The following is a 27,782-nucleotide window of genomic DNA, read 5'->3' on the forward strand; positions in this document are numbered from 1 at the left end:
TGAATTAATCCTCAAAGGGAACCTAAAAGTAACTACACAAAGATATTACAAGGGCCTAATGAAGCCTATGCTGATTTTTTAACTAGACTGGGAGCTGCTATCTCCCATAATGTCAGAGAAGAGACAAGAGTACAATTAGAAAAACTGCTTGCACATGAGAATGAGAATCAGGAGTGTCAAAGAGCCATCGCTCCAATTCGTGAGACTGGGAATGTTAGTGATTATTTGAAGGCTTGTCGCAACTTAGGATCAGAAACTCAGAAAATGCAAATGTTAGCTGAAGCAATGGCTGCTGCCTTTAAAAAGGGGAATGAAGGATGTTTTGTTTGTGGAGATAAAAGCCATTTAAAAAAGGATTGCCCTAAAAAACACACAGAAAATATTATAACTACTATAAAACCTCCAGGAGTCTGCCCTCAATATCATAAAGGGGTACATTGGGCTAAAAAATGTCGATCTAAGTATGATGTTGAAGGGAACCCTATTTGGGGAAATTCAAAGATGGGGACTCTCTGGGTCCCCATCAACAAAAACCAGGGGCAAACTCCATCTTTTTCCTCAAACCTTCAACATCCAGCAATGCTGCCATGGAAATACCAGCCCTAAATGATTTTCTTCTTTTTCCTCAAGCAGTCCCTTCTAGAATACCTACCGGACCTTATGGACCCCTACCCCCACAAACCTTCGGCCTTATACTTGGCCAGTCTAGTCTGACTTCTAAAGAAATTACTATTCACCCTGAAATAATTGATTCAGATTATAAGGAAAAAAATTCAAATTATTATGTCATCTCAGATACTATAACAATTCAAAAAGGGGGACAAAATTGCCCAATTACTTCTTTTACCTTACATTTATATTAACTCCTCTAATGGTATACAGACAGGTGGATTTGGTAATACAGATCAAAAGCAATCCTTATGGACATCAATAGTATCTGAATATGCATGACCAAATATAAATATCAAAATTAATGGCAAAAGATTTTCTGGTCTTCTTGATACTAGATTCGACATTACCATTATTTCCAAACATTTATGGCCCAAATCTTGGCCTATACAGAGAATTTCTTGCCAAATTGCAGGAATTTCTCAAACCAAAATACAAGAGGTTTATCAAAATGTCCAAATATATCCATATGAGGGACCAGAAGGCCAGCCTGCAACCTTACAACCTTATGTGATAGATGCACCCCTTAATTTAATAGGAAGAGATTTACTTATGCAATGGAAAACTCAAATATATATTCCACATTTTTCCTAGGGGCCACTGCTCATTTAACAAACAATACAATTATTAAAATAACTTAGAAAAATAACGAGCCTATTTGGACAGAGCAATGGCCCCTTACAAAAGAGAAATTAGAGGCTGCTAAGGAACTTATACACAATTGAAATTAAAACATATTGAGGAATCTTGTTCCCCATGGAATTCTCCCATTTTTGTAATAAAAAAGAAATCTGGCAAATGGTGTCTTTTAACAGATCTTCAAAAAGTTAATACGTCTATGAAACCTATGGGTGTATTACAACCAGGAATTCCATCACCTACCGCTATTCCTCAAAACTGGCATATTATTATTATCGATATACAGGATTCCTTTTTTTTACTATACCTTTACACCCTCTAGACAAAGAGAGATTTGCTTTCTCTTTACCTTATCATAATCATATCAGGCCTCATAAACGGTGTCAATGGACTATGTTGCCTCAAGGAATGATGAATTCTCCCACCATGAGCCAATATTATGTAGCCAAAGCCCTTGAACCTGTGAGAAAACAATTTCCTGACTTTCTTTTTATTCATTATATGGATGATATATTGTTTTCAGCTCCATCTATTTTAGAAACTCAACAGACATTTGACACAGCTCAACAATGCTTAAAAGCTTCTAAATTAATCATTGCCCCTGAAAAGATTCAAACATCTACACCTTACTATTACTTAAGATTTGTTGTTAATAGACAACGTATTACTCCCCAACCAACACAGATTTATGTTAATAAATTATCAACCCTGAATGATTTACAAAAACTTTTAGGTGATATAAATTGGATTAGACCCTCTTTAGACATTACAAATTATCAACTAATTTATTTAACACTTGAAAAAGAGACCCTGATTTAAATAACCCTCATTCACTTTCACAATAGGCACGAGAAAAACTCTAATACAAAATAAATTGCAAGAACAATTTCTTAACTCGTATTAGACTTGATTTACCTCTAGAATTATTTATACTCCTCTCTCTCCATTCTCCCGCAGGACTTCTTACCCAACAATAATACCCAGTAGAATGGCTCTATACCCATTTTAGAGGGACAGTCACTTACACCCTATCTTGATTTGATCGCTCTAATCATTATCAATGAAGAAATAGAGCTAAGACTCTAACTGGCTCTGATCCTCATAAAATTGTAGTCAGTCAGTCAGTTCAGTCACTCAGTCATGTCCAACTCTCTACGACCCCATGAATCGCAGCACACCAGGCCTCCCTGTCCATCACCAACCCCCAGAGTTCACTCAGACTCACGTCCATCGAGTCAGTGATGCCATCCTGCCATCTCATCTTCTGTTGTCCCCTTTTCCTCTTGCCCCCAATCTCTCCCAGCATCAGAGTCTTTTCCAATGAGTCAACTCTTCGCATGAGGTGGCCAAAGTACTGGAGTTTCAGCTTTAGCATCATTCCTTCCAGAGAAATCCCAGGGCTGATCTCCTTTAGAATGGACTGGTTGGATCTCCTTGCAGTCCAAGGGACTCTCAAGAGTTTTCTCCAACACCACAGTTCAAAAGCATCAATTCTTCGTATTAATAAATCTCAATTCGAGAATGCATTACAAACTTCTACCGATTTCCAAATAGCCCTTCTGGAATATTTTGGAGAAATTTCATTTTATTATCCTTCTAACAAACTCTGGAATTTCTTCAAAAATACTGAATTTATTATCTCTCACATTGTCACATCACAACCTATACCTCAAACTGATGTTTTCTATATAGATGGGACTAAAAACGCCAAAGCCTCATTCTGGTCTCTAAAAGAATATAAAGTCTTTTATACTAAATTTCACTCTGCTCAACGAAACAAATTATATGCTCTCATTCAGGTTATTCACCTACATTCTTATCCTATTAATATAGTTTCTGACTCCTTATACTCAGTTTATTAAGAAATATAGAAATTTCTACCATAAATTCTAATCAATCTATTATCCAACAACTTTTTCTTGAACTACAATCTATTGTTAAGAACCGCACTTCCCCCATTTATATTACCCATATTCAAACACATTCTTTCTTCCTGGCCTTATGGCTCATGGCAATGAACAAGCTGATAAACTTGTCTCTTTTCTACTCCTGAAGAGCAACATGCTCTATTACACAATAATGCTGGCTTGTTACATCAAATTTGGAAAATCCCATACTGACATGCTAAAGAAATCATTAATAATTGCTCTACTTGTAGGCCTCTACATCTTCGACCCATTGCACAAAGTATCAGTCCTTGAGGATTACAACCCAATGAACTATGGCAAATTGATGTAACTCATTGCCCTGAATTTTCTTCCTCTTCTTTCTTCCAAGTCTCAATCGATACAAATTCTTCTTTTATATGGGCCACACCTCCCTGAGGTGAAACCACACAACAGGTTATAACTCACCTATTAACTTGCTGTACAATAATGGGAACACCTAGTTCTATAAAAACAGACAATAGCTCTACCTATATTTCTAGGCGATTCAAACAATTTTTGCAATCATTTTCTATTAAACATATTACAGGTATTCCTTATAATCCACAAGCACAGGGCATAGTTGAATGAGCACATCACACACTCAAACTACAAATAAAAAAATTTAAAAAGAGGGAATTCACAGGAACACTTCTATCTTCCTTATCCAGAGCAGACTTTACTAGACTCTTGCCTGGGAAATCCCATGGACAGAGGAGCCTGGCAAGCTGCAGTCCATGGGGTCTCGAAGAGTCAGACACGACTGAACGACTTCCCTTTAACTTTTCACTTTCATGCACGAGAAGGAAATGGCAACCCACTCCAATGTTCTTGCCTGGAGAATCCCAGGGACGGGGGAGCCTGGTGGGCTGCCGTCTATGGGGTCGCACAGAGTCGGACACGACTGAAGCGACTTAGCAGCAGCAGCAGTGCAATATATTCTTTAATCCTATAACTATTGTTAATAGAGCTTTATTTGTTTTTAACTTTTTAAACTTACTGCAAGGTGATAGTTTGACAAAAGTGGAAAAAACATTTCAAGGCATTGAAGGATACCTCCCTTCCTCTGCCCATTTGGGTTGACTAAACAATGGAAATCTGGAGAATTAAGATTACAGGGAAAGGGGTATGCTTGTATTTCTCCAGATGGAGCCAACAAAATCACAAAAACAGCAAAATCCCCAGGAGGAGAAGTTTCCAGTACAAGCCATGGTGGCTTAAAAAATTTCCAAGAAATGCCACACTTGACGTCATCCACCTTATGATCTCCGTACTTGGGGACAGATAACCTTTACTAATCAAGCTGAAAATCTGGTTTCTCAATAGGGAATGCCTCTGAATCCTGAAAATATTTTTGTTGCTATGCTTGCTTTTGCTTCCTCCACTCAGGATAACTTGATTAATCACACTTACTGGGCTTATATATCTAACCGCCGTTTATTGCAGGTTGTAGAACGGACAGATATAGGACCGATCGTATCCACTAATGACTCAGTACATATGCCCTCTCCTTGGAGCTTGGAGGGGCCCTCTCATCCTGAGGAAGAAGGAAGACTAATTAACATTTCTCTAGGCTATGAAATCCTTCCTTTACACATGAGCCCAGCAGAATTATGTATTCATGTTAGTCGACAAACATGGGCTTTCGTCCTGCCTCCAAAAAAGAACTTCCGTACATTGTTTAGACTGTTTACTGCCCTGTCCTCTTATGAGGACCATGTCAATACTACCAAAACTCTAGGAAAAGGACAAAAGTTGGAATGTAAGGGGTTTACTTATAAGAATTTTAAATATACTCCTGTTTATTGAGATACACGTCAAGCTAAATGTTTGTGGCCAATTACACCACTGTTGATTGGGGACCCTATGGCATGTGGTTATCTAACTACTCAGATGATATTAATAGTACCATGTGTGATTATGTTACTCAAGTAACATGGAAAATTACCAACAGTTCAGTGGAACACTTTCATGACAAAGGACTCCTTGGCTGCCTTGACGGCAGAATGGCACCTCCTCGCCCTCAAATCATCCTCCATAAACGAATTGGGCCTGAACAATAAAACATCTGGAAGCGTGCTACAAGTACTAAAAAAACTTGGAACTTGGACTGGATATTTCACAGGAACCAGTCATAGTCATAGTAACTATTCCTTCCATTATAATCATTCATATTTTATACAAGCTTGTGTTCCCCTTTTGTTATAGCCATAGGAAACTTATAATTTAATAAGACTTTATGTTCTGTGACTTGTACAGATTGCAAATTGTTTACTTGTCTTAATTCCTCTATCTCTCTAAAAAATGAATCCCTTTTGATTCTTCGATCTCAGCGTAGTCTGTGGTTGCCAGTAGATCTCCAACAACCCTGGAAAGAGGGTCCCACGGCAAGACTTGCCTCCCAGTTACTCACTAAATTACTCCAACGATCTAAGCGATTCATTGGATGGTTGATTCTTGTTTTGGGGGGTTAACAGCCATTTGCACCACTGCTGCTGTTGCAGATGTTGCTTTACAAACTTCAATTCAAACACATAATTTTATTCAAAATTGGACTAAAGATGCTCATACTATATGGGTCACTCAGGTTCAGATAGATGAAAAAGTTCAAGATAAAATTCAGGAATTAAAAACAGCCATCCAATGGGTTTGAGATCAATTAATAGATTTACAAAAACAAGTATTATTAAATTGGAATTGGAATTCTACTCAATTTTGTATCACTCCTTTTTGGTTCAACCATAGTGCTTACAAAGGGATCAGATCAAATTTCATTTGCAAGATATACATAATAATGCTTCCTTAAATGTACAATTCTTGCAAAAGGAAATCCTTGAAACCTTCTCTAAGAGTCTACCCTTTTCCAAAAATTTGGAAACCTTAGCTGAACAGCTGGCTGATCAAGTATCTGGGCTAGACCTTCGAAGATGGTTTCAAAGCATTACACATAGTATTGGATCTGGAACTACAACACTGGTAATTATCCTGGTGATTATATTTGTAATATATCGATGCCTTTCAACTAAAATTGTTCAAACTAAACAAACTCAATTTGTCAGAGCCTTTTTCACAAAGTATCTACAGTCACCCCCAATTATGAAAAAATAAAAAAGGGGGAACTGTCAGGGGACGTTCAACTTTAATTGATCCAATGTTATTTTCTTCTTTTGTGGGCCGTTTCTCAAGGACTCTCTATTCCTGTTTTCCAGGAACGAGCAGAGCTGCATGCAGTTCTCAGGACTGAGATCATGAGAAAGGGCACCTGCTTGGATTCCCTTCAGTGACTCCTTTCAGCAGTTCCCTTCAGTGACCTTTTACTTAAAGGTAATCTATTCAGCTATGCCCCTCTTACTCAGGATATGCAATGCTTTCTGGCCCTTTGAAGATTGTTATTTGCCTGGCTTTGTTTTTGCTCAATTTTTTAAGTGCCTGAAGCCGCCTTGTATGAAGATATATGAACATGCGGTTTCTGCAAATAAAGCATCCTTGTCTCACTCGAGACTTGGGTCCCCTGCGTCCTTCTTCTTGTCGACTCCAGTCCCCAGGTCCCGGTCTACCAAGACCGTGACATTGCATTGATTGTTATTGATCATTGTTACTGTTATTAGCTAACACTTACTGAGGCCTTGAGTAAGTGTTAGTCGCTCAGCTGTGTCTGACTGTTTGCGACCGGTTGGACTGTAGCCCGCCAGACTATTCTATCCATGGAATTCTCCAGGCAAGAATACTGGAGTAGGTAGCCATTCCCTTCTCCAGGAGATCTTCCCAACCCAGGGATCAAACCCAGGTCTCCCTCATTACAGGCGGATTCTTTACCCATTAAGTCACCAGGGAAGCCCAAGAGACTCTATTTCTGGAGTCTGGAAAACCAACTATACCTCAGTCTGATCAATAGGATCAATATTTTACTGCTGCTGTTCACCATTTTGTTCTTTTCTGAAATGGTAAAGTAATAAGTACAAAAGAACTCTGAAAAGCAAAATTGCAAGACCAAACCTGCCCTCATTTTAAATTAAGACGAGGGGGGGACTTCCCTGAGGGTCCAGCGACTAAAACTCCACCTTCTAAAACAGGGAACTTGAGCTCAACTCCTGGTCAGGGAACTAAGATCCCACATGCCGAGGGGCTAGTGAGCCTGTGCTCTAAAGCTAGAAAGAAGCCCTCACGCCACAATGAAAGACTCCAAGTGCTGCAACTAAGACCCAACGCAGCCAAAAATAACAAAACTTTTAAACAAATAAAGATGAGAGGGCAAAACATGCCCAAGATAGTCTTAAGAAAAATGGTAGCAAAATCCTCTGTTAAATTGTAGGAAATACACATTACAGTCTACTCAGCCCATGTCAACCCAAAACTTTCTCCAAAAACTGCCCCCCCCCCCCCCCAACCCGCCACCCAGCTGCTTCTGTGCATAAGCCTGACTTTGGCTGCAACTGATGTAACTCAAGTATGAACACCTGACCAGGCATGGCCAGTGGGATGCAAGGAGAGCATCTTTCTGGGTTGTAGAGAGCACATTGGTATCTTCTGGTAGCTAGATCTAAGGAGAGATGTCTGGGATTTGTAAGGAGCAAGGTCCATGGGCAAGCACAGCACACTGGTCTTGAGGGCACACAGTCTGAATGCTCAGTGACCACAGACCCTAGACAAATGTGAGGAGGCAGAGCCTGGGTCCCCAACAATGTTCACAGCCTGGATCAGGCCCACCCAGCACCCAACCTCACTCTTGTTTTTGGCTGCAGCCAGAGCAGGTGGATTTTCATTTCTTGTGGCCAAAACAGAATGACCAGCGCAGAGGGGCAAGCCATTTGGTCCCTCTGAGGAACCATGACCACGTGGGTTACCATAGCTGCCTCTGATTCCCTCCTGAAACAAGGTTCCCCTACCATGGTCCCGATCACCTCTGGATTTTCTCCCAGCCTGCAACTGGTTTGCCTGAGTGCTGGACTTGCCCTTCCCGGGGCCGCCTCCCTGCATGTTTGTGTTCTGTTTCTCAATTGCGCCCTTGACAGCAGAGTTGGAGCCCACTGTCACTCAACGGCTCCAACTCCCCATGTCATCTGTGTCCTTTGCATCTTTCACCAACAATGTCCGGCACAATACATGCTGTTGACTGGAAGCATTGATTTAGCCTCTTTTCCCACCAAACTCACCAGACAATGAGAAAACAGCACCGCAAGGAAACTCAAGTAGACAAATATTTGGTTAAACCCTTAACCTGAAGGGACTCAGGCCACTCTTTCCCCACCTCCCTTAGACATATCCTCCCTACCGAGACTGCTGGGCTGTACCTGGGATATAAATGGTGCCACCATTGCTCCAATGCGACACAGGGAGCCGCTGGTCCCCATCCCCAAAGCACGCATCGCCGTGGGGTAGACCTGGATGGTGCCAGTGTAGAAAGCATCAGTTAGTTTAGACTCCTTCTTTCCCAAGTCCTCTGTTCTTCCCTCCCCAGGTCAGGCTTTGCTAATATATAAAAGGCCAAATAGTCTATATAGACAGGATAAGAATAGAAGATGTTCATTTTCTCAGGTACACAACTTTGAATTTTAACAGTATCAGACAATGAACATTTAGAAATTATCCTTTCAGTGAGCAAATTCCAAAATGTGTTTAATATTCCAAATTTTATTTTAGAAAGCTAAACTTTGGAATCAGATAGAGTTCCACCTTAGAGCTATAAACATATAAAGGTGGTTCTACTGAATGGAAAGAAAATACACCCCAAATAACAACAATCCAAGCCAATCTTTAATATAGATACAGGGAACTGACTGAAGTGTCAGATACATACTACACCATCCCCCATGTTTGCATTTCAAAACCATATGGCACAGTCTGCTTTCTTTCATTTATAGCAAGACCTCATTAATCTGCAATTCAGGAGACCCAAGTTCTATCCCTGGGTAAGAAAGATCCCCTCGAGAAGGAAATGGCAACCCACTCCAGTATTCTTGCCTGGAAAATTCCATTGACAGAGAAGCCTGACAGGCTATAGTCCATGGGGTCGTAACCCTCGTACATGATTTATTGATTAAACCACCACCAAAAATCTGTACTTCATTGATTCAGAATTCTTGATAGGCAAATATTTAATAAAGAGGATTATAGGGAGAATATATGAAAGAATGCTTAATTTTGGAAATTTTTCTCTGAGTGCTATGTAATACTGATCAGTTTTTATCAATTCAGCAAAGTAAAGCATGTGACCTCTCTAGACACCATCTGTCAGATGCAACCAGATGCTATCCTGCCCCAGGGGAAACCGCTGTATTTATAAAGACGACCTGGAGGCTGAGTGCCTTTTCATGGAGTTCTTTTCTTTTTGTGGAAAATGAGGTTACTGGCTATTGAAAACAATGGATTCAGATACACAGAGACGATCTTTGCTCTAATATCAATATTTTTGTTTTTTGACAATTCTAGGAGATGAAATAATTCAAGACAATCATCTTTTGGTACACATCTTTGATTTTTTTTTTTAAGCCATAAGCATCAGGGGAAAAAATACTTAGAAGTAACCCTTTAAATGAACATGTTCCAAAATATGTTAAATTGAATATTCCAAATATAACCTTAGAGGTATACCACAATACATATAGACCTTTAAGTTCACAAATTCACAATAATTCTAGATTTTTTCAATGGAACTAAATGAAGAATTATGTATTGATATATGTCAAATATGTTATAATATCCTATTTTTAATCTACATGAGAGGACAAGAATTTTTTTTCCTGTGGCTTTAATGATTTTGATATGTAGTATCTGTATTCTGAACAGACTTTTACCTTTCCTGACATGAAAATGAATGAAGCCTTAGCAGTCCCTATAGCACCACTTTCTTTAGCTCAATGAAAGACAAAGTCAGTTAAAATACTGTTTCCTATTCAGACATTGCTTATTTCTAGGAATGTTTGCTTTTTATTTTTTTTTTTCTAGTTTTATTTTATTTTTAAACTTTACATAATTGTATTAGTTTTGCCAAATATCAAAATGAATCCGCCACAGGTTTTTAAACTGGGGCTTTCTGAGGAGCCCCCTCAGAAGTAGATGTATTAAGTATATGGAATAATTCAATAAATTAAAGATAAATTACTCATATTTGAATTTAAGCCACACACAACAAACAGCAGAGTGGGATGTGATCTTTCAAAAGAAAAAAGTTGAAAAATACATTCTAATTTCAAAAAGAGAGAAATAGGGTGCTTTACATTATATCAGCAACATGCAGGTATGGGCCCTATTTCTTCAGGAAGCAGGGTAAGCGGGCAATGAGGTGGTTTTTTTGTTTGTTTGTTTTGGTTAACATGAATGATTTACTGAGAAAGGGAGAAGGTCCTATCTTTCTTCTCAGAGACTGACTTTCACTAGACCCCATGGGGCGAGAGAAAGACCACATCAAATATACCTTCTGATGTCATTTTAATAGGATATTTTTAGAAACTCATCAAAAGTCAGCAGAAGCCAGGGATGCATTATCTACAGACAAACACCTTGATGTAAGCAACCCCTTCCCCAAAACTAACCTCAGCAGTGTAAATGTAGATGGTGTTGAAGTTGGCTGCCACGAGAGCCCTCAGCATGAAGAGGAAGCCGATGAGGCCGGCGCTAGGGAGCCGGAAGGGAGACATGACAAAGGCAGTATGGGAGGACCTTCCGGGGCCCCCATCCCGGTGCATTATAGCGGCCAACACACACACACCCGTGGAGACCAGGTCCCCAGGGTGCGGCTCATCAGCTGGCCAGGCCGTGGGGTCCTAAAGCAAAAGCCTGACTCAGACCTTCAATCCCGTCCCCCCAAACTGTGCCGTTCCAGCCTGTCCTCCCCCGACTATGAGCACACCTCTGTGACCACTCCTGGAAAATGGTAGAGTGTGCAGAATAAGTCATACATATTATGAATGAGGCCACCCTAGAGTCACAAATTGCGTGCAATGAATTTTCCCACCACAGGTACGCTGTCTACATCACTGTCTTGACAACTATGCAGCTCATTTGGTCAGCGACTACATTCCCCTTCTCAAGGAAGCTTTGTATAAAGATCCTAAGTATCTTGGTGAGCGTACTCAATACCCCCAGGCTAGTTCTGTTCAGGGGCAAAAAGGGAGTAGGACGGGCAGAGGCAGCTTGTACTCTACTTTCCTAGGGAAAGGGACTTGTTCCTGACGTGCACTGAAGGCCATGGGTCAGGAGACCTCATTTTATTTATTTTACATTTTTTTTTCTGGCTATGGGGCATGTGGGATCTTAGTTCCCCAACCAGGGATCGAACATGCACTCTCTGCAGTGGAAGCATGGAGTCTTAACCACTGGACTGCCAGAGAAGTCCCCAGGAGACCTCATTTTAAAACCGCCACTCAAAACTAGGTTGTTCCAAAGCAAACAGAGAGCAAATACCTTGAGGTGCAAATATTGAGGAGCAGGAAGAATAAAGCCGTGCATCCCATGGTAATAGAAAGGCTCAGCCGTCTCCCCAGGAAATTAATGCCCAGGATGTTTAAAGGATTCACTGGAAAAAAACAAAGACAATTTTCAGAACTTTGACAGCAAATGGCATTTATCAACACTGGCATGGTTTCCTCCTTGTCATTTCATAAAGAAACAACTTAATCCAAACCTCATGGGTATTGCAGCCAAGACACAGTCACACTGTCATCAGCATCATGCTCTTTCCACATCCTTTTCCCATGTGGGTCTGAGAAAAACAAGTATTGGTGTATGCGAAGTACATTTTATGCCCAGGATGTGTATTACTGCATATAGGTCTAAACTGCCCACTTGTTCCATCTATAAATATTTTATGCTGTTTTTCAAATTCAAAATGCCATGAATTTTTTTTTTGGGGGGGGTGGTATATACACAGCATGTGGAACTTCCCCAACCAGGAATCAAACCCACACCCCCTGCAGTGGAAGCATGGAGTCTTACCCACTAGACCACCAGGCAAGTCCAAGGTGCCAATGATTAAGTACCATTATTTTATGCCTATTAAAGCAGAAACAGTGCTTCCAAAGGGAAACCTAATAAGTCACTGTAAGACATATCCCAGTGGCAGAGATATTACAATGTGGGGGAATGCATCTTAGAATTGATTCGATAAAGTAATTCAAACCTCTATGCCTCCAGACTTGTCCTCCCTACATTCATCCACACTGGAGACATGTCAGCATGATCTGGGGACTCGTCTAGTCCTACCAGGCAGGAACCAAGTGTATGACAGGCCACTCTTCTCTATGAGGCTCTGAGTTGCCTGGCCCCCACCCAAAACAGAGAGCCACCCAACAGAGAGAGACATTTACGAGCAATTTCGCCAATGGTGCTGATAATCATGGTCCTGTAGTCGGAGGGGGCGAACATATGGCAGTAACAGGGGCTCTGGCTCTCCTCCAAGACCCCCACGGTCACGGCCACCTCGGACTCAGACCGCGAGCCACAGACTAGGTCCCGCTCCAGCAGCTCGGCACTGGCCAGGATGACCCCGTAGTAGGCAAAAGAGATGCCCAGCCTGGAAGCAAGAAAAGATGGGCATCAGGAAAGGCTGCCTCCAGGCCTGCAGAAGGAGTAGCCCCGTGAGAGGTGGGGAGAAGCAGGAAGAGCTTTTCAGGTGGAAGGTACGGTGTGTGGGAGGGGAAAGTGGGGTCACATTTCGGGGGGAGACTGGAAGGTGGCCTTCACCAGACACTGCACAGTGAGAAACGGATTTGCAAGAAAAAGCAGAAAGGGCCCAGAGGACCCCCTCAGGCCAGGAGAGAGTTTTGTCACAGAGTCAGAACAGAACTAACACCACGTTGAAACTGCCCCCCTCATTCTTTAGTTCATGTACTCTGTTACTTTAGCCCTGAATACACAGAGTTAACTATCAGAGGACTGTTGCTTGTGCCCAAAAAGCTTATTAAGTTCCCATCCCAGGTGGTCCTGTCTTAGTTTTGGCTACTACTTGTAAGTAAGTTCATTTTCAGCCTAGAAACCTTACAAATAAGCAGAGATAGGGGCGGTAGAGTAAAAATAACCAATATCGATTTGAAGTTTTATAGAAACCTTGTGAGCAAACAGAAGAACAAAGAAATGTTAAGCTTCCATTGAAGGCCAGTGGCTCCAAGAAGTCTGCAACCTGTCATGACCCTTTCATCTCGAACCCTCCCACCTCCATCTTTCCCTCAGCTAAAGCGCAGCCTGAAGGCTACTCTAAGATGGTTCTTTAAAACTTTAGTCCACCATCTTCTCAGTCTGCTGGCATTCTGGATAAAGTCGCTGTAATTTGCCTCAACACCTTGACTTCTACTTGCCTGTCATGCAGCAAGCAGTGCAAGCGCAGACTGGGTAGCAGTTTCCTTCTCTGCAGCTACTCCAACATGTGAGCACAAACAGTGCTTTCAACAGTTCACAGGTATCATCTCACAGTCCTGGAGCTCAGCACTTCAGTGGGTCTGGCTGACTTCTCTGCTCGGTGTCTTCAGGAGGCAGAAACGCCAGTGTAGGCGGGGCTGCTCCACTTTTTATGGGAGAATCCATCTTCAAGCTGATCCAGACGGTTGGCACAACCCAGCTGCACAGGCTGAAGGACTCTTGTCCATGACCTCGCTGGCTGCCGACCAGTGGTTTTCAGCTTCTGCAGGCTCTGCTTGTTCCTTGTCTGTGGAATCAGCAACAGCAGTCGTGTCCTTCTCATGAGCCTGCCTTATCTCACACTTCTCTTCTGCTGCAGCTCTGATTCCAGCTGGAGAGACTTCTCTACTTTTAAAGACTCGGGTGATTAGATTGAGCCCACCTGCCTAATCCAGGTTACCTGTTTTAAGTCTGATAACCATACTTAACTACATCCATGCGCTGCCTTCACACCGACAGTCAAGTGAGTGTTTGATTAAATCACCAGGTGTTGGAAATCTTGGGAATCATCTTTAGAATTCTGCCTTTCGGAGGTCAGGAAGCCATGCAAGGTTTTTTGCTTTTGCTTTATATTTCCTTCATCTCTCTCTCTTTTTTTTTTTGGTCTAGTCTTAAATATTTTTATATATTTAAAATAAATATAAATTTTTATATATTTAAAATAAAATTTATTTAAATGTAAACATAACATACAGAAAAGTTCATATATCAAACTGAAGAAAAAGAATAAAGTCAGCCTCCTAGAAGCCCCCCTCATGCCTATTTTATGGAAATGGTTATTAAAGCCACAGGTAAAAGACATACAGGGATAATTAGGGGACATTACATATATTCTGCACACTGCATGATACTAGTGATGATTGTTAATATTTTTTCATATTTTATTTGGCTGCACCGGATCTTAGTTGTGGCAAATGATATCTTTAGTTGCGGCTCTTTAGTTGCGACACGTGGGATCTAGTTCCCTGACCAGGGATCAAACCCAGGCCTCCTGCATTAGGAGTGCAGAGTCTTAGCCAATGAGCCACCAGGTGAGTCTCACAATTGTTAACCTTGTTGGTGTGATTATAGGCTTGGAATCACCTAAGAAAATGTCCTCAAGTAGTTGAGACTCCTAATGAAGTACCCGGGGATGAAATGGCATGAAGTGTTGGGCCTACTTGGAAATACTTCAGAACAGGAAAAAAAACAGCCAACGCAAGTGGGTGAATATCTGTGATTGTCAGATCTGAGTGGCAAGTAAATCCTCTGTGCTCTCTTGTGAGCTTGGAAACTCTCATCATGAAATATTGAAATATTTAAAAAGAAGACAATAATCATCTTGTTATTAAGGTAGCTTTAAATTTTGCTTTATTTCCAAATACTGAGAGTATTTTAAAAATTAAAAAGTCTCAAAAGGAGACACATCAACGTATTTTTAGTGATTATATCTGGGAAAGGCGGACAACCAATTTCCTGAATTCAAACACTATCGTTAAGTTTCAACTATTCTGAATCTTTCTGTAAGTGGAAGCATGTATTATGCATTCTGTGTCTGACTCGCTTTGCTCATTATTACATTTGTAAGATTCAGCCATGTTGAGGGCAGAGCACGAGTTTTCTCATTTTTATTATTGTATGGTATTCTATTTCACAAATATAACACAACTTATCCATTACACTGTTGATGGGCATATGGGTTGTTTTTAGTTTGGGGCTGTTACAAATAAAATAATGCTATTTTATTTTACTTGGCATTTCTGTTGAATATAAATCTAGGAGTGAAACTGCTGAGCTATAGGTTATGCATACTTTCAACTGCCGTAGAAATCATTAAACAGTTTTTCAAAGTGGTCATGCTAACTTGAAATCCAATCATCAGTGTATAAAATTTCTAGTTACTTTACATCCTTCCCAATGCTTGATTGGGAAGATCTCCTGGAGAAGGAAATGGCAACCCACTCCAGTACTCTTGCCTGGAATATCCCATGGACAGAGGAGCCCGGTAGGCTACAGTCTGCTGCTGCTGCTGCTGCCAAGTCACTTCGGTATGTCTGACTCTGTGTGACCCCATAGACGACAGCCCACCAGGTTCCCCCATCCCTGGGATTCTCCAGGCAAGAACACTGGAGTGGGTTGCCATTTCCTTCTCCAATGCATGAAAGTGAAAGTGAAAGGTGCTGGGAGCCACCATGGGAGATCCCACCCATGACAAAGGTCATGCGGAAGAGAACCTGACAGGCAAAGGTGGGTCAGGCCTCGAGGGACCCCCTGAATCTGCTCGAGCATCTACCCCAAAACCAGAATCTGTCTTAGTATTTTGTGCCTTTCACCAACTCTTCTGTCATTAATAGGGGGCTATCCCCGACCACCTTTCTCTGGAAAAAGTCAACTTAGGGCTTTAGTTAATAAGTCTCCTGGGCATGAAAGGAATATTTCTATTTTAATCCCTCTGTTGGTATTCTAGCTTGCCTGACAGGTTTATCCATACTCTGCAATTAACACACATGACTGTTCACAACTCCCCAACCTTGAAAGGCACGGGAAGCCAAAACATTCTAAAAGTCCTAATGAGCATAGAGTCCTTTAAGGGATGAAAAATTATTAGAATAGATAGTACTGGTAAAGGGCTTCATCATTGGGCCAATGCTTGCTGCCAAGTGCCCATATCCCTTATCCAGTGTGTACCTGGGAGTGCATTAGTTAACATAGTTGGAATGTAAGAAAAACAAGTAGCAGCCTTGGAATTAACCACATCAGACCTTTGAGCTAATTGGTTCCTTCTTTGTTGTGACCCACTGCACCTTTGCTCCGTGAGAATGTAACTCTGTTTAGTACTTTCTGAGGCTGGGAGAAATAAAGAAGAAACACTTTAAGGGAAAACAAGTTTTCTGGCTGATCAGCCTTTATCAAAAAAGGGTCATAAAATGTCCACAGGCCTCCAAGGCCAGAAGATATGGTACACAACATTGTTTATGGGAAAGGTATGCAGAAAAAATCCTGGTTTTGATAAAGACAAAACAGATGTAATGTTTGGGCTGACTCTGTATGACTTTGCATCTTTCATTTCCCTCTATGTACAAATCAAGGTATAAAAGTTCCTTTTGAAAATAAAGTTATGGGCCTCGCTCACCGGAGCTTGGTCTCCCCGTGTCGTTCTTTTTTTTTCTTTTTCCTCCTTTTCTCTCTCTGTTCTTCTTTCAGGATGACTCCTTGGGGCACAGGGGCTCTCTGAGTTCACTTTTTTGCCTGGGCTTCTAAGACCCAATCGGGAAGGCGCCCTGCGTCTTCACCAGGGAGGGGGCGTCCTGCGTCCTCACCCCACCGAGAGGGCGCCTGTGGCCTCCATGAACAGAGCAAGTTCTGTGCCAGGAGCTTTATTGGCTTTCTGTGTTAATCAAGGAAGATCAAGCCCTGCTCTCTGCTTTGCTATCCTTTTGCCTAGGCCGTCATTCTGAGGGTACTCCTGGATCCTGCTGGGGCTGGACCCCGGCAGAAAGGGAAGTCATTCAGTCATGTCTGACTCTTCGCGACCCCATGGACTGCAGCCTACCAGGCTCCTCCGTCCATGGGATTTTCCAGGCAAGAGTACTGGAGTGGGGTGCCATCACCTTCTCTGGCTACAGTCTATGGGGTCGCAAAGAGCTGGACATGACTGAGCGAATTCACTTTCTTTCTTTCAAAGCTTGATACAGTCTTTTTAACTTAGCCATTCAGGTGGATTTGTAATGGTTTCTCATTTGGTTTTAATTTGTATTTCCCTGGAGACTTTAAGGTTGACCATGCTTTCATGTATTTATCTGATACACATTTCTGTCAAGTGGCTGTTCAAGTCTCTGGCCTATTTCTCTACCAGGTCAGGTATGATTTTCTTGTTGAAATAAGTTATATCACAGTAACATATATTAATAATATATATAACATGTATATATAATTTGTTGGACATAATATACTATAAATTTCTTTTCTCAGTTGGTGGCATACTTTTCAGGCTCTTAATTTAATGTAGGCAAACTCATCAATCTTTTCTTTTGGCGTTGGTACCTTTTGTGTCCTATTTAGAAAATCTTTGCACAGAGAGAGCCACTGAATCTATTCCTTTGAATATGACTCTCAGTGACCTCAGAGGATCAGTTCCTGGACTGTGATGAGGGAAGAGACCAGGCTGCAAAAGCTTAGTACAGAACTCAAATGAAAAAATTTTAAAAACTGGTTATAGATGATTTGGATTTTTTTCTCTCTTTTTATATTGTTATTTTATACCTATTTTTTTGGTCTGTGGTGTTAAGCAAAAAAATAAGGCATTCCTGGTGTCTGCCTTGTGTTTTCTCCCCAGAGCACTCAGGAAGAGTTTACTTCAGTGGACTTTCTCCCACTGAAAATGTTTGTTTATTTGAACCTAGTTTTTTTTTTTTTTTTTAATTAGAGTATAATTGCTTCACAATGCTGTATCAGTTTCTGCTGTACAACAATGTGAATCAGCTGTAAGTATACATATATCCCATCCCTCTTGAACCTCCCTAAACCTAATTTTGAAATAATACCATTCTTACCATATGACCCAGATCTGTAATGTGGTCCGTAAATATTTAGCATCCAATAAGTCTGCAAATCTTCCTCTCTTTTCCTGGGGTAGTGAAAGGGGGAGACAGAACAGATTAAGTGGGTTAAGAATGGACAAAAGTGACTGTAATATTTTAGGTCAGAGAAAGCAAGAACAATGTGGGAATGTTGTGCAGAGAGACAGTCACTCCGCTCCCTGAATACCCTTCATCCAAACCCATAAATACTGGCTTTAACACATTTGTCTAAGTCAATCAGCCTCTGCATACTTTTTTATCACTGGCAAGTACCAAGACCCACTGAATTTAAGGTTCTAATGCTTTCGCTCTTCTCCTTCTCACCAGTACTGGTGAGAGGTAGAATAGAGTACAGAAAGTAGGAGGATATAAAAACAAATATGAAACTGATCGAGATTCTTTTAACATTAAGATGAAAAAACCCTAATATTAAAAAAGTGTGAGATTCATGTAAAAAACAAGTGGCCTAAATTTGGAAACAGGATACAGTGTCCAATTTCTTTGTGTGTCTTTAGTAAAAGTTCTTGTCCATAGCCAGTGCCTATGAACTATGTTTGGATCAAAATAAGGCTGAGTTATACAGGATTAGGCAGTAATGGATTTTTATGTAAAGCTAGGAATATTTCAGGTGGAGGGTGTTCAGCTGAAAACCAACTACTCTTTTCTCACAAATCCACCTGGGATTACAGCATCCCACCCTTGGCACCCCGACCAGGGAGATCAGAAGTGTGGTCTGGGGGTCCTGGATTTTGTTGTCACAGGAAGAGCTCCCAGAGAACTCAGAGGTCCTCTGCCTCCGTGACTTTCAGGCTCAGCTCCTAGATTTCACTGGGGGTGAACTCGAGCAACTGACACTCCATTTTCATCTGCTCTATATCTCGGGACTCTGGTCACTCATCTTTGGAAAACCTCTGATCCAGCCCTCTCCTCATATTTTCCAACACAGAATACATGGCCCAGAGAGGGTAAGTGACTTGCCCAAGATCACACAGCTGTTTGAAGACAGAGCCAGTCTGGGTCTTTCCCACCTGCCTCTCTGCCATGTCCCCTGGGTTTAGACACAACTATGTCCCCTCACCTCCCCAAGTGTCACTGGAGATTCAGAAAGCTGAGTTATATATAAACATATAAATTTTATCCTAATAAGTCATTTGGTTCTGAACCTTTGGCTATACAACCCAAATGGGTGGACTTATTCAGCTTCTTCACGGAATGGCCCCCCCTCAGACAGCCCACAAAGCATCTCAGGAGTGAAGCTGCAGAGGCTCCACTGCTCACAGCATCTTGCCTGGCCTCCTCCACACAGCATCCTAATAACCACCTATGTGACCGAATTCACTGCTCATCCCTACCTTTGGTCTCAGCTCACACCATTCCTCCTTCCTGGCCTTTTTCCTCCCCAAGGCTGCCTCTCCTCTCAGTGTGCAATGTCTGCCCCACTTCTCCCTGCAGGTGGCTCTGCCAACCTGGCTCACAGTCACCTCTCTGCTCTGATCCTCCACACCCTGCTTCCCAGGCCACTCGCCTGGTTCTAGGCATCTGGGTTCTGTTATGTTATTGATACTTTCCTATGTGAGTCTTACCTCTCTAACCAGATTTAGGAGACTTGAAGGCAGGGTCCCTCGCTTACAACTCTGTATTCACAAGGCCTTGCTCAATAGACCACCGTGGAGAAGAACAAGATCATTTAATGGACGTGAGGGATGGAGGCAGCAAGCTGAAGTCAAGAGAAATGAAGGGGGAGAAAGAAAGAAGGGGGAGAGAAGAGAAGGATATAAGAGGAAGGAGGGTAGGGGGCGGTTGTAGAGATGACTGAGAATGGAGATGGGGTCTTTAAAGAGTTAAATGAGCTAAAATGAGGTCATTAGGGTGGATTGTAATCCAATATGACTGATGTCCTTATAAAATGAGGTCAGAATACACACATAGGGAAGATGACATGGAGACACAGGGAGAAGACGGACATCTAAAAGCCAGGGAAAGGAGCCTCAGAAGAAACCAGCTCTGCAACACCTTGACATTGGACATCTAGCCTCCAGAATTGTGAGAAAATAATATTTGTTGTTTAAGACACCCAGTCTATGCTATTTTATTATGGCAGCCCAAGTGAACTAATACTCAGTGGGATAGGAGATGGAGGAGGAGGGGTGGAAGAGCGAGGAGGGAAAAAGGAAAGAGGAGAGAAGTGGACCTCAGTGCTCCTCAGTCCTGGAGCAACTACTGGGTTAAAAAAAAAAAAAAAACAATACACATCAGAGACTCCCTGATGGTCCAGTGATTAAGACTTCACCTTTCAATGCAGAAGGTGCAGGTTTGATCCCTGGTCGGGGAGCTAAGATCCCACATGGCCTCTTGGCCAAAAAAAAAACAAAAGCAGTACTGTAACAAATTCAATAAAGACTTTCAAAAAATGGTCCACAGCAAAAAACTCTACAATCAGACCCTCATGATCACTCAGCTGTCCATGGTTTTGTCTCTAAATTTTTTTCTCTCTCTGAACCCAATTTTATTTTTTATGCTATTGACAATCAAAATTTCACAGCCAGAGATTATGTGCCAGTTTCTACAAAGCATAACAACTTCTTTCATTTAATCCTTGTTGCCTAGCAACTAGTCTTCCCACCATGCTTTGCATGATAAAATGTAATTGTCAGTATCTTGGTAGAAAGGTAGGAGAGAGCTGATACTGCCTAATAGTAGGGTCCTGACCTCTGAACCACAAACTTTTATTTCCAAAATCCAGAAAAAAAAAATTAGAATAACAGAAGCATCCTTAATTCTTCGGAAGAAAGTTCAAGGTTCTTGTTTAACAACTGGGTTTTGAGGCATGTGGAATAATTAGGGGAAACACTCCACAAAGCAAAGTAAGAACACCTTACCAAATGAAAACTGTGAACGTGAGGAAGTTTGGGGCATTGAATTCTCATTTTTGCATTTTTATCAAGCACATTCTATCTCACAACACATCCAGCACCAGGTCAGGTGGCAGTGGGATTACAATGCTTTTGTCATCAGTGATGTCCTGGGAAAATCAGGAACACCCAGAAAAGCCCACCTCTGACTTGTGTGCAGGACACAGAAGACCTGTACCCTTGACATCACCCTCCTGTTGTGGTTATACAATGCCTGAGGGAGTAAGATGTGAGGAGGTGAGTGGGGAGAGCTGTTGCTGCCCTGGACCCATCTGAGGCATGGAGGAACAGCTGGGTCAAGATCAGGCTCTGCCATAGATTGGTGCAGCCACTGTGGAAAGTGGTATGGACAGTCCTCAGAAGATTAAAAGTAGAACTTCCATCAGATCAGATCAGATCAGATCAGTCGCTCAGTCATGTCCAACTCTTTGGGACCCCATGAATTGCAGCACGCCAGGCCTCCCTGTCCATCACCAACTCCCGGAGTTCACTCAGACTCACATCCATCGAGTGAGTGATACCATCCAGCCATCTCATCCTCTGTCATCCCCTTCTCCTCCTGCCCCCAATCCCTCCCAGCATCAGAGTCTTTTCCAATGAGTCAACTCTTTGCATGAGGTGGTCAAAGTACTGGAGTTTCAGCTTTATTATCATTCCTTCCAAAGAAATCCCAGGGCTGATCTCCTTCAGAATGGACTGGTTGGATCTCCTTGCAGTCCAAGGGACTCTCAAGTCTTCTCCAACACCACAGTTCAAAAGCATCAATTCTTTGGCGCTCAGCCTTCTTCACAGTCCAACTCTCACATCCATACATGACCACAGGAAAAACCATAGCCTTGACTAGACGAACCTTTGTTGGCAAAGTAATGTCTCTGCTTTTGAATCTAGCAACCCCACCTCTGGGTATATATCCAAAGGAAATGAAAATAGGGGCTTAAAGAGATCTTCACTCCCACTTCACTTTAAAGTTCTTCTAAAAAAAAAAATCATTCAATTTTGGTTGGTTCACTTGGTTCATTTCCAAGGCAAATCATTCAACATCACAGTAATCCAAGTCTATGCCCCAACCACTAATGCAGAAGAACCCAAAGTTGAATGGTTCTATGAAGACTTTGAAGACTTACAAGACCTTCCAGCACTAACACCAAAAAAAAAAAAAACAAATTAACAGCATAGGGGATTGGAATGCAAAAGCAGGAAGTCAAGAGATACCTTGAGTAACAGGCAAATTTGGCCTTGGTGTACAAAATGAAGCAAGGCAAAGGCTAACAGAATTTTGTCAAGAAAACATACGTCACAGCAAACACCCTTTTCCAACAACACAAGGGATGACTATACACATGGACGTCATCATATAGCCAATACTGAAATCAGATTGATGATATTCTCTGCAGCTGAAGATGGAAAAGCTTTATACAGTCAGCAAAGACAAGACCAGGAGCTGACTGTGGCTCAGATCACGAACTGCTTATTGCAAAATTCAGGCTTAAATTAAAGAAAGTAGGGAAAACTGCTAGGCCTTTTAGATATGACCTAAAGCAAATCCTTTATGATTACACAGTGGACAGGATGAATAGATTCAAAGGATTAGATCTGGTAGACAGTGCCTGAAGAACTATGGATGGAGGTTTGTAACACTGTACAGGAGGCGGTAACCAAAACCATCCCAAAGAAAAAGAAATGCAGGAAGGCAAAGTGGTTGTCTGAGGTGGCTTTACAAACAGCTGAGACAAGAAGAGAAGTGAAATGCAAGGGAGAAAGGGAAAGATACACCCAAATGAATGCAGAGTTCCCGAAAATAGCAAGGAGAGATAAGAAAGCCTTCTTCAACAAACAATGCAAAGAAATAGAGGGAAACAACAAAATGGGAAAGGCTAGACATCTCTTCAAGAAAATTGGAGATATCAAGGGAGTATTTCATGCAAGGATGGGCATGCTAAAGGACAGGAATGGTAAGGACCTAACAAAAGCAGAAGAGATTAAGCAAAGGTGGCAAGAATACAAAGAACTATACAAAAAATATCTTAATGACTCAGATAACCACAATGATGTGGCCACTCACCTAGAATCAGACATCCTGGAGTATGCAGTCAAGTGGGCTAGGAAGCATCACTATAAACAAAGCTAGTGGGGGTGATGGAACACCAGCTGAGCTATTTAAAATCCTAAAAGATGATGCTGTGAAAGTGCTGCACTCAATATGTCAGCAAATTTGGAAAACTCAGCAGTGGCCACAGAACTGAAAAAGGTCAGTTCTTATTCCAATTCCAAAAACAGGCAATGCCAAAGAATGTTCAAACTACTGTGTAGCTGTGCTCATTTTACATGCTAGCAAGGTTATATTCAAAATCCTTCAAGCTAGGCTTCAGCAGTATATGAACTGAGAAATTACAGATGTACAAGCTGGGTTTAGAAAGCCAGAGTTCAAATTGCCAACATTTGTTGGATCATAGAGAAAGCAGGAAATTCCAGAAAAACATCTACTTCTGCTTCATTAAAGCAGACTACATTGCTTACTAATTACTTACTACAGACTACATTCCTACATTACTAATTACAGCATACTTCATTGACTACATTAAAGCCTCTTACTGTGTAGATCACAAAAAACTGTAGAAAATTCTTCAAAAGATGGGACTACCAGACCAGCTTACCTGTCTCCTAAGAAATCTGTATGTAAGTGAAGAAGCAACAGTTAAGAACCAGACATGGAACAACTGACTGGTTCAGAATTGGGGAAGGAGTACATTGAGGCAGTACATTGTCACCCAACTTATTTAATTTATATACACAGAACATCACATGAAATATTGAGCTGGTTAAATCACAAGCTGGAATCAAGACTGCCAGGAGACATAGCAACAACCTCAGATATGCAGATGATACCACTCTAATGGAAGAAAGTGAAGAGGAACTAAAGACCCTCTTGATGAAGGTGAAAGAGGAAAGTGAAAAAGATGACTTAAAACTCAATATTCAAAAACATAACACCATGGCATCTGGTCCTATCACTTCACAGCAAACAGAACCGGAAAAAGTGGAAGCAGTGACAGTTATTTTCTTGGGCTCCCAAATCACTGCAGATGATGACTGCAGCCATGAAATTAAAAGACGCTGGCTCCTTGGAAGGAAAGCTATGACAAACCTAGACAGCATATCAAAAAACAGAGACATCACTTTGCCAGCAAAGGTCTGTACTGTCAAGCTATGGTTTTCCAGTAGTCAAGTATGGTAGAGAATTGGACCATAAGCCTTGGACCATCAAGGACCAATAACTGATGTTTTCAAAGTGGGGTGCTGGAGAAGACTCTTGAGAATCCCTTGGACTGCAAGATCAAATCAGTCGATTGTAAAGGTAATCAACCCTGAATATTCATTGGAAGGACTGATGCTGAAATGCCAATATTTTGGCCACCTGATGTGAAGAACTTACTCACTGGAAAAGACCCTGATGCTGGGAAAGACTGAAGGCAAAAGGAGAAGGGGGCTGCAGAGGATGAGATAGTTAGATAGCATCCCTGACTCAATGGACCTGAGTCTGAGCAAACTCCAGGAGACAGTGAAGGACAGGGGAGCCTGGTGTGCAGCAGTCCATGGGATCACAAAGAGTCGGACACAACTTAGTGACTGAACAACAGTAGCAACGGCAATGAAAAATAGGCCTGAGAAAATAGCTTGGAAAATTCTGAAAAAGAACTTTGATAATGAGTATGTACTTTATAAGTATGAAAACTTATTATAAAATACTATAGTTGTTACATTAGACCAACAACTAATGTTCTAGTATATAATAAATCCCATATATATTTGAACAAACCTAATATTTAGAACATGCCTGCTAAGTTGCTTCAGTCGTGTCCAACTCTTTGCGACTCTATGGCCCACAGCCCACTAGGCTCTTCTGTTCTGGGATTCTCGAGGCAAGAATATTGGAGCAGGTTGCCATTTCCTTCTCCAGGTGATCTTCCTGACCCAGGGATCAAACCCACATCTCTTGAGTCTCCTGCATTGGCAGGTGGGTTCTTTCCCACTAGCACCACATGGGAAGCTTGTTTAGAACATAATATTCAGCAATAAATTTAAATACATAGGGGATGGATTAGTCAATAAAAATACATCAGTGTTAGTTATTTGGATATGGCAAAGCTAGATCTGTTCCATGCTTCTTATATCCAATTAAACACACACAGATCCAGCATTTACATATTAAATAAGAAACCAAATTAACCCAACACAAAGGGGAGGGAGACAAAAAAGGAACTGTAAAAATTGACTTTGACAACAATAAAAAAGTAAAAAACGTCAATAACTCTTGATAATGACCCTAAAAATAGAATTTAAATGCCAAATTTTGCTTTGAAAAAATCATTTATGAGGTTTATACAGTTGGTATCAGTAAGACGAGGCCAGTACAAGGAAAATAAAATTATAAAACAATCTCTCGGCTATAAACAGTGTGGCAATAACATGTGACTAGCTCTGTAAGACAGATGCTGTTATTTCCATTTTGTTGATGAGGAAAGTGATGGCAGGCAGGCAGAACAGCCATCAATAAAAAGTCTACAAGTAATAAATGCCAGAAAGGATGTGGAGAAAAGAGAATCCTCTTACACTGTTGGTGGGAATGTAAACTAGTGTGGCCACTAAGGAAATTAGTATGGAGGTTCCTTAAAATACTTTAAAAATAGAATTGCCATATGACCCAGCAATCCCATTCCTGGGCATATAGCCAGACAAAATTATAAATCAAAAAGATACATGCACCCTAGTATTTATTGCAACACTATTTACAATTGCCAAGATATGGAAACAACCCAAATGTCCACTGATACATGAGTGGATAAAGAAGATGTGGTGTAATGTGTGTGTGTGTGTGTGTGTATACACACATATACACACACAGTGGGTTACTACTCAGCCATTAAAAAGAATGAAATAATGCCATTTGCAGCAGCAGGCATGGACCTAGAGATTACCATGCTAAGTGAAGTTTGAGTCAAAGACAAATGTATCACTTCCATGTGGAATCTAAAATATGACACAAATGAACTCATCTATGAAACAAAACAGACCCGCAAATATAAAGAAGAGACTTGTGGTTGTTGAGGGGGGCGGGGGGCAAGGAGGATTGGAAATCCAGGATTGGCAGATGTTGACTGCCTCATCTGTATAGCACATGGAATTACATTCAATAGCCTATGATAAACCATAATGGAAAAGAATTATGAAAAAACATGTAACTGAGTCACTTTGCTGTACAGCAGAAATTAAACACAACATTGTAAACCAACTATACTTCAATAAAATTTGGGGGGAAAAAAGTGATATTGCGTTACTTGGCTCCACCAGGCTCAAGGCGGAGCTGGATTTAGGCTCATTTTCCTCCATTCTTTTCCTAGTCCTGCCCCTGGAGGGCTCAGGTCCCCTTCCCTCTCACCTTCCACCACTAAGGGGATTTCTGGTGACCCCTGGTTGGAGAACGACTCACCAGGATGGGCTCCACCAGCTTCCCCTCCGGCATGACTGAGCGGTTCATCTTGGCAATGCGTTCCAGTGTAGCCAGGGCAGCCTGAGTGTTCCCGGTGGAGACATTGAACCGAGCAGATTCAGGGATAAACTGGGCATAGGTGACAAAGAACATCAGAATTGCAACTGCTGTGGACCCCAGAGATACGACCATCACAGTTTCATACACTACACCATCCCAGTTTCCAGAGAAGTAAGGATGCAGCGAGCTTTGTGGCAAGAATACAGCAGGTGCACTCGTGCAGTCCTGTGAGAACGAGAAGTGGCCGTCTCCTTGCCATCGTCCCGTCTAGGGTGACAGTGGATTGAGACTAAGCTGCACACCAGTTTGGCCCAACCAACCTAATACAATGAAATTCTTACACCCAATCTGTAAAGACCTGCCTCCTAGGGCTCTTTCTACTGCTTTACTTTTTACTGATTTTCTACTCCTCCATCACCTAGGCCCTCCCCAGGAACCCAAGAACTCTCCACAATGCAGGAACCATGAACAGAGGAACCATCCCGATCACAGAGGGCTTCGACCCACTGATGGTGGCATACTCTGAACACCACACTCAGAAAACAGCACAGCCTTCCACTGACACGAGGACCTTGAGAATCAACTTGAAGGGCCCCCTGCTCTTGGTGCCTCCCCCGATGAAGACCAGTGGCTTCTTCCTCAGCAAAGCATCTCCCCCAGCAGTATCCTCTTCCCCATTCTCCAGCCAGAGTGCAGTTCAGGTCATCCTCATCACCTACCAGGATTAATCTGATTGTTTCTAACTGCTTTTCTGACCTTTTCCATCTTCCCTCCCACCAGCCTCCACAAAACCCAGTACCTGTTCCCCAGCATGCAACCCTTGCCACGTCGCCAGGGCCCCTGGTCCTCCAGGCTCTTTGTAACTTGGACACAGGCCTGTCTTTCCAGCTGGCCTCCCCCCAGCACCCCTCACTCTACAATTCACTGCCTGCCTGATCTCCCCCAAACATATCCTGCATTCACAGCTTCATGACTGGGCTTGTGCATTAAATCTGCCAAAACACCCTTTTCTCATAAACCGACAGAGACAGATACTTAAATAAAGGAGAAAGATCCTGGGCGTGAGAAAGATATCTGTAGGCCAAGAAGGCCACTGGGCCAACCAAAGGGGAGGTCAAGAGGGAGCCCACAAGCTTCA

General features: G+C 41.8%; 1 protein-coding gene and 1 long non-coding RNA gene across 7 annotated transcripts in view; one reads left to right on the forward strand and one right to left on the reverse strand.

Moving 5' to 3' along the window:
• Positions 1-27,782, reverse strand: part of SVOPL (SVOP like) — a 134,673-nt gene that overhangs the window by 70,641 nt on the left and 36,250 nt on the right. For 4 of the 6 annotated variants that reach the window (XM_024990678.2, XM_024990677.2, XM_059885576.1 and 1 more), the window contains 6 exons: positions 26,585-26,713; positions 18,158-18,231; positions 12,539-12,744; positions 11,637-11,748; positions 10,766-10,847; positions 8,525-8,614 (listed from right to left, as the gene is read on the reverse strand). In XM_024990678.2, coding sequence (XP_024846446.1) covers positions 8,525-8,614; positions 10,766-10,847; positions 11,637-11,748; positions 12,539-12,744; positions 18,158-18,231; positions 26,585-26,713 — 693 coding nt within the window. The remainder of the gene's footprint in view (positions 1-8,524; positions 8,615-10,765; positions 10,848-11,636; positions 11,749-12,538; positions 12,745-18,157; positions 18,232-26,584; positions 26,714-27,782) is intronic. The other 2 variants (XM_059885577.1, XM_059885578.1) reach the window with 2 other exon arrangements.
• On the forward strand, positions 12,695-18,258 carry LOC132345133 (uncharacterized). Its single transcript, XR_009494269.1, has 2 exons — positions 12,695-14,088; positions 14,697-18,258. It is a non-coding gene; the product is annotated as an uncharacterized lncRNA (long non-coding RNA).

This window comes from Bos taurus, chromosome 4 (assembly GCF_002263795.3).
Source record: "Bos taurus isolate L1 Dominette 01449 registration number 42190680 breed Hereford chromosome 4, ARS-UCD2.0, whole genome shotgun sequence".
NCBI classification, from domain to species: Eukaryota; Metazoa; Chordata; class Mammalia; order Artiodactyla; family Bovidae; genus Bos; species Bos taurus.